Here is a 14,438-nt window from a genome sequence, read left to right on the forward strand (position 1 = left end):
TAACACAAGGCACCTCTGAACCTGTGCATCATCTGACCCCAGGATCTCCTTAAAGGGGCGGGGGGGGGGGGGGGGGGTGGTACGGGGCAGGTGGGATCAGGAGAGGGTGTCCAACAAGATGTTAGACATATAACCTTTCTAGTGCCCTCTACTGTCCATGGCTGAAATGACAGAACACTTAGTTCTGCATTCTGGATGTTTAATTAATAACAACAATAAAAAATTACTCTTGGGCTGAAACCAGGTTTTCCAAGTTTTGGTTCATAATAAGCAGTTTTTAAACATTTAAAAATAGGAGTGTATAATAAAATGCTGAGAGACTCTCTGGAGATTGCTGCTGGCACTTCTCTAATAGAAAGCATACGCCATTGAGCTAACATTTTGTTCTTTGACTGGAGAAAACAAAGCTGTTAAAAGCTTGGACTCATTTTCCAATAGCAATAGCATTAATATCTTTCAAGTCACTTCTAACCATAGCTAATTAGAGGTTTATGAGGGATGTCCTGCCTGAAGGGTCACCTCAGTTTATGTAGCCCATGGATTTGCTGTTGACTGTTGGCAACAATGGATTTGTAAAGAGTTTCTGCTCAGCTCGAGGTGATTATCTTTTTTCCCTTTTGCTGGTGTGTCTCCTATTTTGACTGGCTGAAGTTGGGTTGGACAACGAGGCCCCAATTCAAAGACAGTGCCAGATTGGTGCTGGAGACCTACACTGACAGATTGTTGAAAATTTATTAATCTGACGTTTTAACAGCCTGCAATGGGATGGAAATCTGCCCTTTCACTGGAAAAAGTCAGAAAGGAAAACATGAGCTTGAGCTGAAATCAACCCCTGTTCCAAATCTGCCTCCTCTGGCACCAGAGAGTCAAAGGCTGCCACGGTGTTAGAGATTAAGGCCTGGCTATGCCACCCATACGTTAGATGGGACTTGCACCACTGTCACGGAGATTCTGGAAATGCACCCTCTGGGAGCTGGGGAAATTGTGATGTCGTCAATGCTAGGTGCTAATGGCTTCAGCAGTAGCAACAGTCAGCCTCACATGAGACTTCAACTGATTGGTTAGGGACTGTTCTTTTGGCTGTAACCATTGTGTGTAGTAATTCAAGAAAAGAGAATAAGGAACACCACAGGCTTGGTACCCTCTTGGAAATGGAAAGGGACAAACAATTGCAGTCAATACTGTTGGTGAGAGATATCTAGGACTGCAATATTGCAATTATCTCTTACAATACAAAAAGAATTGATTATGCATCCTGGCTCTTCAAAAGCCAACTCGGCCTCTCTAACCAAGCCCAGAATTTTTTAATCCCTGCTGGCCCATACTTATCTACTGTCTTGCCTATGACTACCACTTTATTTAAGCCCTCTATTCTCCCCCACAGCTTTGCTCTCCTCCCAGGCAGCTACTGAAAGGGTCCCAACAGAGTTTCAGGACTTTGCACCAGCAGCTACTCCTGTCCTTTCCTTTGCCAGCCAACTCTTTCCTATCAGACCTGTGGTTATCTCTTTTTGTTTTTTTTTAATTTATTTTTTATTGGTGTTCAATTTATTAACATACAGAATAATCCCCAGTGCCCGTCACCCATTCACTCCCACCCCCCGCCCTCCTCCCCTTCTACCACCCCTAGTTCGTTTCCCAGAGTTAGCAGTCTTTACGTTCTGTCTCCCTTTCTGATATTTCCCACACATTTCTTCTCCCTTCCCTTATATTCCCTTTCACTATTATTTATATTCCCCAAATGAATGAGAACATATAATGCTTGTCCTTCTCCGACTGACTTTCTTCACTCAGCATAATACCCTCCAGTTCCATCCACGTTGAAGCAAATGGTGGGTATTTGTCATTTCTAATAGCTGAGTAATATTCCATTGTATACATAAACCACATCTTCTTTATCCATTCATCTTTCGATGGACACCGAGGCTCCTTCCACAGTTTGGCTATCGTGGCCATTGCTGCTATAAACATCGGGGTGCAGGTGTCCCGGCGTTTCATTGCATTTGTATCTTTGGGGTAAATCTCCAACAGTGCAATTGCTGGGTCGTAGGGCAGGTCTATTTTTAACTCTTTGAGGAACCTCCACACAGTTTTCCAGAGTGGCTGCACCAGTTCACATTCCCACCAACAGTGTAAGAGGCTTCCCTTTTCTCCGCATCCTCTCCAACATTTGTTGTTTCCTGCCTTGTTAATTTGCCCCATTCTCGCTGGTGTGAGGTGGTATCTCATCGTGGTTTTGATTTGTATTTCCCTTATGGCAAGTGATGCAGAGCATTTTCTCATATGCATGTTGGCCATGTCTATGTCTTCCTCTGTGAGATTTCTCTTCATGTCTTTTGCCCATTTCATGATTGGATTGTTTGTTTCTTTGGGGTTGAGTTTAATAAGTTCTTTATAGATCTTGGAAACTAGCCCTTTATCTGATATGTCATTTGCAAATATCTTCTCCCATTCTGTAGGTTGTCTTTGAGTTTTGTTGACTGTATCCTTTGCTGTGCAAAAGCTTCTTATCTTGATGAAGTCCCAATAGTTCATTTTTGCTTTTGTTTCTTTTGCCTTCATGGATGTATCTTGCAAGAAGTTACTATGGCCGAGTTCAAAAAGGGTGTTGCCTGTGTTCTTCTCTAGGATTTTGATGGAATCTTGTCTCACATTTAGATCTTTCATCCATTTTGAGTTTATCTTTGTGTATGGTGCAAGAGAGTAGTCTAGTTTCATTCTTCTGCATGTGGATGTCCAATTTTCCCAGCACCATTTATTGAAGAGACTGTCTTTCTTCCAATGGATAGTCTTTCCTCCTTTATCGAATATTAGTTGACCAAATCAGTGGCATTTCTATACACTAACAATGAGACTGAAGAAAGAGAAATTAAGGAGTCAATCCCATTTACAATTGCACCCAAAAGCATAAGATACCTAGGAATAAACCTAACCAAAGATGTAAAGGATCTATACCCTAAAAACTATAGAACACTTCTGAAAGAAATTGAGGAAGACACAAAGAGATGGAAAAATATTCCATGCTCATGGATTGGCAGAATTAACATTGTGAAAATGTCAATGTTACCCAGGGCAATATACACGTTTAATGCAATCCCTATCAAAATACCATGGACTTTCTTCAGAGAGTTAGAACAAATTATTTTAAGATTTGTGTGGAATCAGAAAAGACCCCGAATAGCCAGGGGAATTTTAAAAAAGAAAACCATAGCTGGGGGCATCACAATGCCAGATTTCAGGTTGTACTACAAAGCTGTGGTCATCAAGACAGTGTGGTACTGGCACAAAAACAGACACATAGATCAGTGGAACAGAATAGAGAATCCAGAGGTTATCTCTTTTTGGAAGTGGTCAATGATAGCCCTGAGCAGCGCTGGGGGACACACCACTGAGGGTGCTCATAGTCTCCTATGTTCTGACTTCAGACTGAGCTATAAACTTCCTGAGAACATTTAGCGTTCCTAAAACTCATCTGTATTCTAGACCCATTTGTATTCACACTCATGGTACAGTGTCTACACAGAGTAGGCACTCAATAATGTCTTTTTGAATGTTCGTTCATTCATTCATTCACTTATTTGATAGACAATGGAGTCCCAAATTCCCACGCCCTCGTTAGACCTTGGGAGTTCAGTTTCTTAACAGAAGCTATCTTTAAAAAAAAAAAAAAAGCAGCTATCTTTTATGATCTACAAACCTAAATCCTTTTCTCTCCAGGCCTATTTTCTGAGGTCTGGTTTTGATTAGCAATATTCTGTTTGTTGTTGGGGGAAATGTGAGATAAGAAGTGACCCAGATATTATGAAATGTCTTCTTCTTCTTTTTTTTTTTTTTAGAGTAGGGTTGCCCTTCACCTAACAGTAAGAATGGTCTTTATTTTTTTTTTAAGATTTTATTTATTTATTCATGAGATACACATACACACAGACAGGCAGAGACACAGGCAGAGGGAGAAGCAGGCTCAATGCCGGGAGCCCAACGTGGGACTTCATCCCAGGTTTCCAGGATCATGCCCTGGGCTGAAGGCAGCGCTAAACTGCTGAGCCACCCGGGCTGCCCTGAAATTTGTTCTCAATGTCATGTTTCCCCCTTCATCACCCTATGCAGCTCCCCATTGTGTGGCTGCATCTAATGGCAACACTTACTGATTGTATGTAAGTACAGAAAAAAATTCTTTTTCATCCTATCCCAGATAATCTCAAATTTCAAGTATGTCCCACAGAATTACAGGAAAGAAATATTCATTCATTCACTTAATTAACACCAGGAGTGCCCATAATGCACTAGTCATCATGCTAGACACTTAGAGGTTCAGAGGTGAACAAATAAAACAGATGCATCATCATACAGGCATTTGCCTTGTTTACTGAAAACCTCACTAGAGAAATTCCTGGATGGCAAACTTGCAGAATCAGAGTACTCTGAGATGGGTGAAGGTGGGGGTGACGACAGCCTGTGCTGAGGCCTGGCCTACTCTCAGTTGGCTCTGTTGTTTCTACTACAGAGGAAATGTGCTTCATTTTCTACCAAAAAGTAACCATGGTTAGCGTTTCTTCAGCTCAGGAAACTTTTTTTTTCCCAAAATAGGTCTAGGCCAGGGCTCTTTTTGTTTTATTTTGTTTCATTTTAATGGTCTATCAAGCATAGTCATGGGCATATTGGATTTTTCTGCATTTCTGCAGTAGCCTCTAGCATTCAATCCCTAGCTCCATGGGTATCAAAAGGCAGTCATGCCAATAGCTTTCTAATCTTTGGATCATGGCCATGGTGGTGTGCTTTTGAGGCTAACAATTCCAATGATGCCTCTTGCTTCTCCACTTTCCCAGTTGTGGCCCACCATCAGTTCTTCTCATGAGCCAATTCTGCATTTTTGAGACTCATTTCTAGTTGCCCAGCCTATAGTCTGCTCCTCCTATAATGAGTTTATAGCCACCCAATTTCAAGTATTAAATGCCTTTCTCCTTAAAAAAATAGCTATAATGATGAGAAGAAAATAATCAAAGAAGAACAGCCTGTTAATTATTTGCCGATAGCATTTAATATTACCTACCTCCTGAAAACAGCTATTGCCTCAGTTGGCAATGGGGCAAACCACCCCAAGCAATGAGGAGCTCTGTTTTGGGTTTTGTTTGCTAATGTTTCCTCCCATCCAAAGGTATTAAGACATTTGCCTTAAAAAGATTAATTGAGGGGCACCTGGGTGGCTCAGTGGGCTAAGCATTTGCCTTCAGCTCATGTCCTGATCACAGGGTGCCGGGATCAAGCCCCACATTGGGCTCTCTGCTCAGCGGGGAGCCTGCTTCTCCCTCTGCTCCCCACTCGTGCTCTCTGTTGTATCTCTGTCTCTCTCTCAAATAAATAAAATCTTTAAAAAATTAATTGCCGGAGGCCTGCTGAGAGACTAATATATTCAAGTGATAGGAAATATTCAGAAAAATAAAAAAGTATCAAATCTTATTTGAAGCAAGAAAAATATTAACTGATTTAAGAATGCTAGAAGTGCTTGCTGCCACTTGAATTTCATTATCTTTAATGTTTTTTATATCTTTTTCCAAGTGTTTTTTTATTTTTTCGAGTATAATAGTTGCTATTATTAATATTTAAATATTTTCATTTCGGATATAAATTTCCCTTAAGAAAAGAAGTTGCTGAATATTTAGTGTGATTTTTAAAAATTATACTTAATATCAATTTTTCATGACTAATTTTATTATGAAAGTAATGAAAAAATATAGTTTACTTAAGAGAAATATATTTTATTTATATTTTGCAGAAACATTTAACTAATGGAAATTAATTTTTTTAATTAAAAATACTAAGAATTATATAGTATTTTATATATTTATATTATATATATTCTATATATCATCCACCTTTTTCTTACTAACAGGAAAATTTTAGATTTAACATAGAAAAATTTTAATAGGGACACCTGGGTGGCTCAGCAGTTGAGCATCTGCCTTCAGCTCAGGGTGTGATCTCGGTCGGGGGATTGAGTCTCACACTGGGCTCCCTACGAGGAGCCTGTTTCTCCCTCTATCTTTCTACCTCTCTGTGTGTGTCTCTCAGGAATAAATAAATAAATAAATAAATCTTTTTAAAAAAAATTTTTAAAAAGAAAAATTTTAATATATAGGAATTAGCAACCAAATTGTGAAATATTCTGATTTTTTAAATTAGAAGTATTTCTTCATTTTAAATCCTCAACAATATGAGAATCAAAATATAATTTAATGAATAGGTTAGATTTATTAATTTTTATTTTTGTATTACAACCTCATCTATAGTAATTTAAATTAGTACATTCTTGTTTACAATGAATTAAAACTAAACATAATAATATAAGATGTAGACAAGATTGCCTTGTTTTACAAATGAGAAAGAAAATTTGACAAAACTAAATAAATTGTCCATGAATGTATAATTGGGAAGTGAAGGCAGTAATAGGATTTGAACTTAGATCAATCTAATACAAAGCCTGTGCTCTGATAGGTTGAAACTCAGGTAAACAGCCAGTGACTAATGAGTGAGGGAAGAGGATGTCTGTCAATGGACATAGTCTACTAGACCAAGGCAATGAGGAGACCAATAATAACCAATATTTAAGCATCTGTATATACTAGTCAAGCATTAGGTAAGCTTTCATTCTCTCACTCACTGGAAGGGAGTACTCTGTACTGAGTAGTACTCTGTGCCTCAATTTTCTACTCTCTTTCAAAGAGTATAATGAAAGTGTAAAATAGTAGATATGCAGAACTTAGATATGCTTTCTTAGTTCATAGTATGGTCTGAATCAATGTTAGCTAGTACACTAAAGAAGCTAGCCTTTTTTAAAGACCTGGCAAGTATAAGGCATCAGGATTATAATAATGAGGCATGTTAGAAGCACTAACAATGAAAGTGGTTTGATTCTTCATGTCTCTGAGGGCAACAGGCATTACATCCATGAGTTCACATGCAGCAAATCCTCTTGTGCTATAGAAGAAGAACATGTGCCAGGATGATCTGTTGCTAGCAGGGTTCTAGCCACTTGGATGGAGATTCCTATAATTATGCCCTATTGTTTGGGGGCAATGTTGGCTCAGAGGGATGGACAGGAATAAGGAGAGTAGTATATTAATACATATGAGGCACAGAAGCAAAGATGGAGATCTGTGGAAAAATGGGATTTTGAGAAGTAGGCAAAGCCTGGTGATCAGAACCAGGTCAAAGTCAGGATCATCTAGTATCAGAGATCTTAGATGGGAAATTCTAGCATGCATGACCAGGTAGAGCCATGAGGAGACAGCTGCATAACCTGAGAACCCAACAGGGCACGAGATCTTCCCCCATGGAAGGTCTTAAAGTTTTCTGAGACTCAGATCCTGTGGCTTAGCCCAATTAATCTCTTAAACTGGGTCATTGCCCTAGGTTGCACAGCAAGTATAAGCTTGGAAGCCAAGGCCCTATAAACCCTGGTATCAATGAGAAAAAGCCCTGGAAAGAATCTGGTTTCTTTCAAGTCTGAGAACAATCAGATGCCTTTCTGGGCATTGCTTAAAAATCTGTTACCATCATTAGGTAACTTTTCAAAGCAGAGCAAATAAAGAACTGGTTAGAGGTGCCTCAGCCATTTCCCAGATGACCAGGGAGGTAAAGACAAAGAAGAGGACTGTCTCATGGTCATCAGAAGAGCTACCACACTTGATCTTGCTGCTCAGTCACTAGCTTGTGTGGTCAAAGAGCCCAGGCTGGCCATACTATTAATGAATACATGTTTCAGGAGTTACAGAAACTTATCTCGGATTTGTTTATGTCTAGAAAAGATAGTAAGACCCCATGGCACCACCCACACCTGCAATCACACCCATGTGCCTCTTTAGGGACACATATAAGGTTGCCCTTGGGTTTGGGTAGCCATGGAAAGTCATGCAACCTCCACCAACCATCTGCTTCCAGCTCCTGTAATGAAAGAATGAAAGCTCTTTTATCCCAGAACATGTATGGCTTTGCCATAAACAAAGGATAAAGAAGCACTCCAGAGTTGTTTCCTTATAGGACCCACAATACAGATTGATAGAGCTCTTTAGCACTTCGTTTTTAGCCAAGAAGTTAAAAACATTTTAGAAACCTCTAATCTTGGGATGCCTGGGTGGCTCAGCAGTTGAATGCCTGCCTTGGGCCCAGGGCGTGATCCCGGGGTCCAAGGACTGAGCACCACATTGCGCTCCCTGCATGCAGCCTGCTTCTCTTTCTGCCTATGTCTCTGCCTCTCTCATGAATAAATAAATAAAATCTTTAAAAAAATAAACCTCTAATCTTTCCTTTAAAAATAATTATTAACTCTTTCAGGTAATAAAAATACCACTTAAAAACCGGGTAATGCGGAAATGGATCCTAGCAATTTGAAGGAGTTTAACCTTTGCCAAACCACAAACAAAACTGGAACAGACAGACCAGACTCCACGGGTTGTTAATCCTCACATTTGCTCTCCAATCTGACTTTGTGGCATATATTAGCATCCCCATGTTACTTACAGGGAAATGAAGCATGAAGAGATTAAATAGTATGATAAATATCACATGATATTTAGGTCAGCAGAGTAGCCAAGGAAAAAAACACTCAGGATACAAACTTTCCTCCTGATATTCATTGCCTTCTTGCAAACTTCAGGCACATCCAACCTTCCTGCTCTGCCCTCCATTCTTTTGATTCACTAGAGCAGCTTGCTTCCCTTTCTGGGCCCTGAGCCAAATGTCCATCTCTGTGCATGACATAGGTCATTCCAGAAAATGGATTGGCTTGAATGTATGTGATCAAATTGTCCTTTCCCCTCTTAACCTGCCCTTCTTTGTACCATAAGATTTCATAATTATGAGTGATGACTTACATTCCCTGTGCATTGTCCCCCTACTTTGAATTTGATGTTTATTATTCATTGACTATTTTTATGCTTTTTCTATAAATTAATATATCTACAAATAATATGTACTATTTTTAGATATCTTCAACTCCATATAAAATGGAGACAGTTTTGGGCAGCCTGGGTGGCCCAACAGTTTAGCGCTGCCTTCGGCCCAGGGTGTGATCCTAGAGACCTGGGATCGAGTCCCACATCAGGCTCCCTGCATGGAGCCTGCTTCTCCCTCTGCCTGTGTCTCTGCCTCTCTCTCTCTCTCTCTCTGTGTGTGTGTTTCTCATGAATAAATAAAATTTTTTTAAAAATGGAGACAGTTTTTATGTTTTATATGATTTGAAAATTATATGTATTTGCATGATTTGAACACTACAAATTTCATAATTTGATTATTTTATATTTACATGTACATGTTACACATATATAATTTATGTTTTTAAAGTATGCATAACACTAATTCATTCATTTTAACTACTGTGTAACTCTAGTGTATGGATAATATATTTATCTGTTTTGTAGCTGGATGTTAAATTATTTGAGTAAATTTCTCCAGTCATCAGTCTAGAAGATGACTTGCTATGTCAGAGGATGTGCACATTTCAACTTTACTAGATTTTGCAAATTTTTTCTACAAAGTGATTCTATTATTTTATATTCCAACCTCCAGTATGTGAGAGTACTCTTTTCCCTACATTTTTTATAACAGTTGTTCTTCACAGACTCCTAAGTTTTGCCACAGAGATGAATTCAAAATAGACCTCATTTTATCTTTAATTTGCTGGTTCTTGGTTATTAGTGTGGTTGAATTTATTCTCTGTGTTTGTTGACCATTAAGATCCCCCCTTCCATGCATTGCTTGTTCCTTGATCCATTTTTCTAATGGGTTATTTGCTATTTTCTTTTTGATTTTGGAGGATTTATTTATATATTCAGGTACTAACCATTTGTCAGTCATATACAGATATGTAGTCCTTTCTTAATAGCTGATTGTTATCTCCAGAGTTTACCTTGCACAAAACTTTTACCAAGCAAGTTAAAACTGAGATATAGATAAGAAAGTTGCTATTTCCATGAGTCTGTGAGTTCAGGAAGAGCATAAAGAGGGCCACTTTTTCATTTTCTTATTTGTTTCCTTCAGGTTTAGAGAGTTCATTATAGGCCACCTAGTTTTGTGCTTACAATGCCTGTGTTTGATTGCAGAGTGGGTAGTTTAGAATAATTTCAGTCTGAATAAGGACCAATTTTGAGAATGATTGACCTCAGATTATTAGATCTAAAGATTACAGATCTCCTACTGAAAGAAAAACATCAGACACCCAATGCATGTCTGGCTACGACTCCTCAGAAGAGCACACAAAATAGGTCCCAGGTAGAGAGAGGCATGCGGCATGAAGGAACAATCTATCCCAACTTACTTCCCAAATATTTTACTACCAGGAAAGTCTCTACTCATGACATGAATCCTTAGACTCAACCAAGCAAAACATGAAAAGTAGACTGAAGTTATGGTGATGTCTGGTTGCATAGACACATTACCTTGGGAACACTGATATAAAATCTTAAAGTAACTATGACTTTCTCTCTCTTTCAGAGGTGTGGCGAAATCTTGTTTGAAAACCCTGATCAGAATGTCAAATGTGTTTGCATGCTAGGTAAGAAGGCTTCTCATTTTAGATATGTTAAGTATATTGATGTAATGTGGACTTTCTGTTGTTCTGTTGCCTTCCTGACAGTCTCTTGTTGCATATTGCAGAGGCATATAGGCTTTTTTTTAGATGTATAGACAGGTATAATACATTCATATGTGGAACACTTGAAGATAAAAAGAGATTTTGATTTTATTAACTGTCAGAAAGTCAGGAACCATGCTTCTAAGTCTGTCAGAATTATTCTCGAGTCATCAGCATACATAGAATTGGGTGCTTTGTATTGAGGCAAATGTGATGAAAAAGTAAGAATTGCACTGTAATTCCTAAACTAGAAATGATAAGTTAAAAAAAAAAAGAAATGATAAGTTAGGTAAGTAAACTATTAAGTATTTACATCATAGCACCAAACTCTCACAGTGCATGGGAGAAATATACACACGAACTAATTTATAGTTAGCACAATTACTCACATTGCATTTGTAACAAAATTGCAACATTGTAATGAAAAATCATTTGTTCTTGTAGGATTATGTATCATCAATGCCTTTTACAAACTCTTTAATATATAATATTCTGTTTAGAAATGAAGTTAATATGATTTTCCTCATTTTATAGCTTAGAAAACAAGTACAGAGAATATAAGTGATGTACTTCACCTCAAAGTGAAAAATTGTCCAAATCATGACATGAGTGTTTTTAAACAGTAAAGTTTTAGGTACAATATTTAGATCTTATTTAAATCACTAAGTTATGTCCAATAAGCTTTCAGTTAATTATTACAATAGAATAAAACAGTAGCTTGGATAAATAAAAATAATCCTTCAATATGACTTTCACCAAAATACCCTTGTCCGTTCCAAGCTTGAACAGTCTCATTAGCAAAGAACAAAAAGATTCATTCTAGCTTCTTCCATTTTCTCTGGCTAACTCGTATGTTGGCAGCCTACATTATTGATGAGATGATTCAAAAGCAGTCATCAAGATAGAGGTATGGGAAGGTCTTGGTAATGTGTAATCGGAGATAATTGGTTAATAGTAACCGAAGATTGCTCATGGCTTGAAAAACAACGAAAAACACAAAAGCAAAAAACCAACAAATAAAAACAGATACCATATTTTCCCAACCTCCTGATGTTCTTCATTTCCTTGTACTAGTGTTTAAAATCTCTTTGTTGCACTTCTTATGTTTTCATTCTTAATTCGCCAATTAAGGTGGTGGCTAAACAGTAACATATCCTTTGGAAAATTAGTATCTTACTGGAAGTGTGTAACAATGAACATAGCATAGTATCCATACAACCATTTCCAATATTCAGTATTCGTATCCATTAAGCATGAAAATGGCTCAAAAATGCTGATGAAATTGATGATATATAAGCAGAAAATATTCATTTGTCCAGCCACATTATGTCCAACATTAGGTTTGGGAAGACATCTCACCACCACATCAAATCTATTCATCAGTTAACTCATTTAATTTTTGTAATAATAAGATGCAGTTGGTACCATTATTATCCTCATTTTTTAGATAATAAAATTGAGGTAAATGGTCAAACAGGGTACCTTAATACTATTAAAATACTATATGATTATAGCTTCTACATAACCTAGTCATTTCAATCAATTTTTTTAACTCATAATGATTTTAAGCACATGAGCACATCATCTATTTTGCATGAATTTTCCTTTGTACTGGTTCCCCTATGAGTTACTTGTTTAGTTTATAGCTAGGACAAGGACAGCAGCAGATTGTCTACTACTGCCTATAGACTTGTCTTCCCTTAAAGTAAAGCCAATCATCTTCTCATCTCTTCTAGATTATATAGAATTGTTTATATAGCTGCCAGATCACATTCCTGTCCACAAAATGCATCTGCAGTAAATCTGCCTGATTAAGCAATATTCAAATATTAAAAGCATATTTTATTAATCAGTTCTGTATTACTCTTACTGTCATAACAATTATAATTAATTGAGCACTTGAATATATGACAGGTGGAGTCGAACCTAAACACCTTACATAATTAGATGATTTATTCTAAGCAAATTAAAGCATGATCTCTCTTGCAAAATATGAATATCCTTGACAATAGAGTATATTATTAAGCTTGTAGATTTCATTAGTTTATTAGATTTCTATTGTGTTGTAGAACTAAATAATAAAAAGTAATTGTGAGAATGGAAGTTTTTATTAATTTGAGAACACAGGGAAAGTAGACAAACTGGAAGAACACTTGTGCATTTTACCTTTAAAATAGATGGTAGGTATTTATTTATGTGGTGTCAAAAAAAATACCATGCCTAGAGAGCTTGATTTATTCACTATTTCACATAGTGAAAATTGTGCCCTCAAGGAGCTTACAACTAAGAAGGCTTAGACTTTTTTCCTACTTATCTTTTTAAGAGGATTGCTTCAAAATTTAATTGAAATGTTTACAAAGTCCTTTGAAATCTTAGATGAAAGACAGCACCAAAAAAAAAAAAAAAACCAAAAATAATAAAATAAAATAAAATAAAATAAAAAGAAAGAAAGAAAGACAGCACCAAAATGAAATTGTTAAAGTATTATGGATACCAGTACACATGGAGCCACCCACCTTCAGATGTCCACCTGAAGCCCAGAGGCCACCATTTCATATCAATACTGGCAAGACAATAAGAAAAGAAGTGAAGTCAAATGGTTTATTCCCTTAAAACAAGAGAAAATCAAGTTATGAACCTGTAACTCACTGTAAATGAGACCATATATTATATTTCATCAGGAAAAGACATTTATATTCATACAACAAAACAGCTCTTCACCATTGTCTGAAGTATTTGTTGCTTCCTTTGAGAGGAACCTGCGATCATGCATTATGACCTCCTAAAGCATTTCTTGAGAAAACAGTATATTTCCAACAGCAAAGGATATACTCTGATATTAAGGGAATATTAAGTTTTCTAAGTGTTGCCAAGTATGATCATAGTTAGTATTTTTGCAGGTAATGTTATAACATTTTTGTGAATAAATCAACATTTCCAAACAAGAAAACCAAACCAAACATTTCCAAACTTTTACTTCTGGTCTTTTTAACTGCAATACCTAAGGAAGGCCAACCTGAGACCTCCACGGTTTTAAATGGTGAAGTTTGAAGCTCACTTTAACACCCAAGATTCCCCTCTTTTCCCACTCACATACCATGTCTGGGGTGTCTGTCCAGCTCCCAGCTGTGCTCTGGTTTCCACACATTAGCCAGGGACACCATTTGCCATTCTCTTCTCTCCTACTGGCATGTCCCCAGATCATTATGAAAAATATTTTGAGTATATGTGTTAAGGTGTGTAGCTCCTGACTTCCATACCTAAGCCATCCTCACCCAAGGTTATGCTTCTGGCTCATTACATTAAATGAGACATAAGTGTAAAATTCACCTTGAGTTACTCTGAAATACGAATTCAATGCAGTGTTAAGTGGGAGCAAACTTCTGTCATGTATAGGTCTTACAGGGAATCATTTCTGGTTTCAGGGGAATGGTTTGTGTTGGATATTAAAGTAAATAAAGATGCACTGCAAGGGTGGCTACACTATTAAGTATTCATTCCTTAGAATTCCCTCAGAGAGGGCAAAAGTGAGCAATTGAGTAAAGCACCAAATTGTAATAAATGTTGCTTTTTTTATTCCTTCGTCCATAGGGCATGTGTAAAACTCCAACATCCCCATGTTCCTCCTTTTTTTTTAAGTGTAGCCATAAGATTTCTCTTAAGCACAAACTGACCTCAGAAGCTCATATAACTATATCAAAGGGTATATAGCAAGACTTGTACCTTAATTAAGTATAATGAACTGATACCAAAGGGAAAAGGGAGTGGAAGAGAATTTAGCTTTCATTGCTCAAGTAATGTATAAAGTATG

General features: G+C 37.3%; 1 protein-coding gene across 2 annotated transcripts in view; it reads left to right on the forward strand.

Annotated features, from left to right (window-relative positions):
* The window catches only part of PDE7B (phosphodiesterase 7B), a 307,910-nt gene that overhangs the window by 89,409 nt on the left and 204,063 nt on the right, over positions 1-14,438 (forward strand). The window contains exon 2 of one of the 2 annotated variants that reach the window (XM_038526108.1): positions 10,489-10,549. In XM_038526108.1, the coding sequence (XP_038382036.1) occupies positions 10,489-10,549 (61 nt within the window). Of the gene's footprint in view, positions 1-10,467; positions 10,550-14,438 lie in introns of those variants that run through there. The other variant, XM_038526109.1, reaches the window with a different exon arrangement.

Source organism: Canis lupus, chromosome 1, assembly GCF_011100685.1.
Source record: "Canis lupus familiaris isolate Mischka breed German Shepherd chromosome 1, alternate assembly UU_Cfam_GSD_1.0, whole genome shotgun sequence".
Classification (NCBI taxonomy): Eukaryota; Metazoa; Chordata; class Mammalia; order Carnivora; family Canidae; genus Canis; species Canis lupus.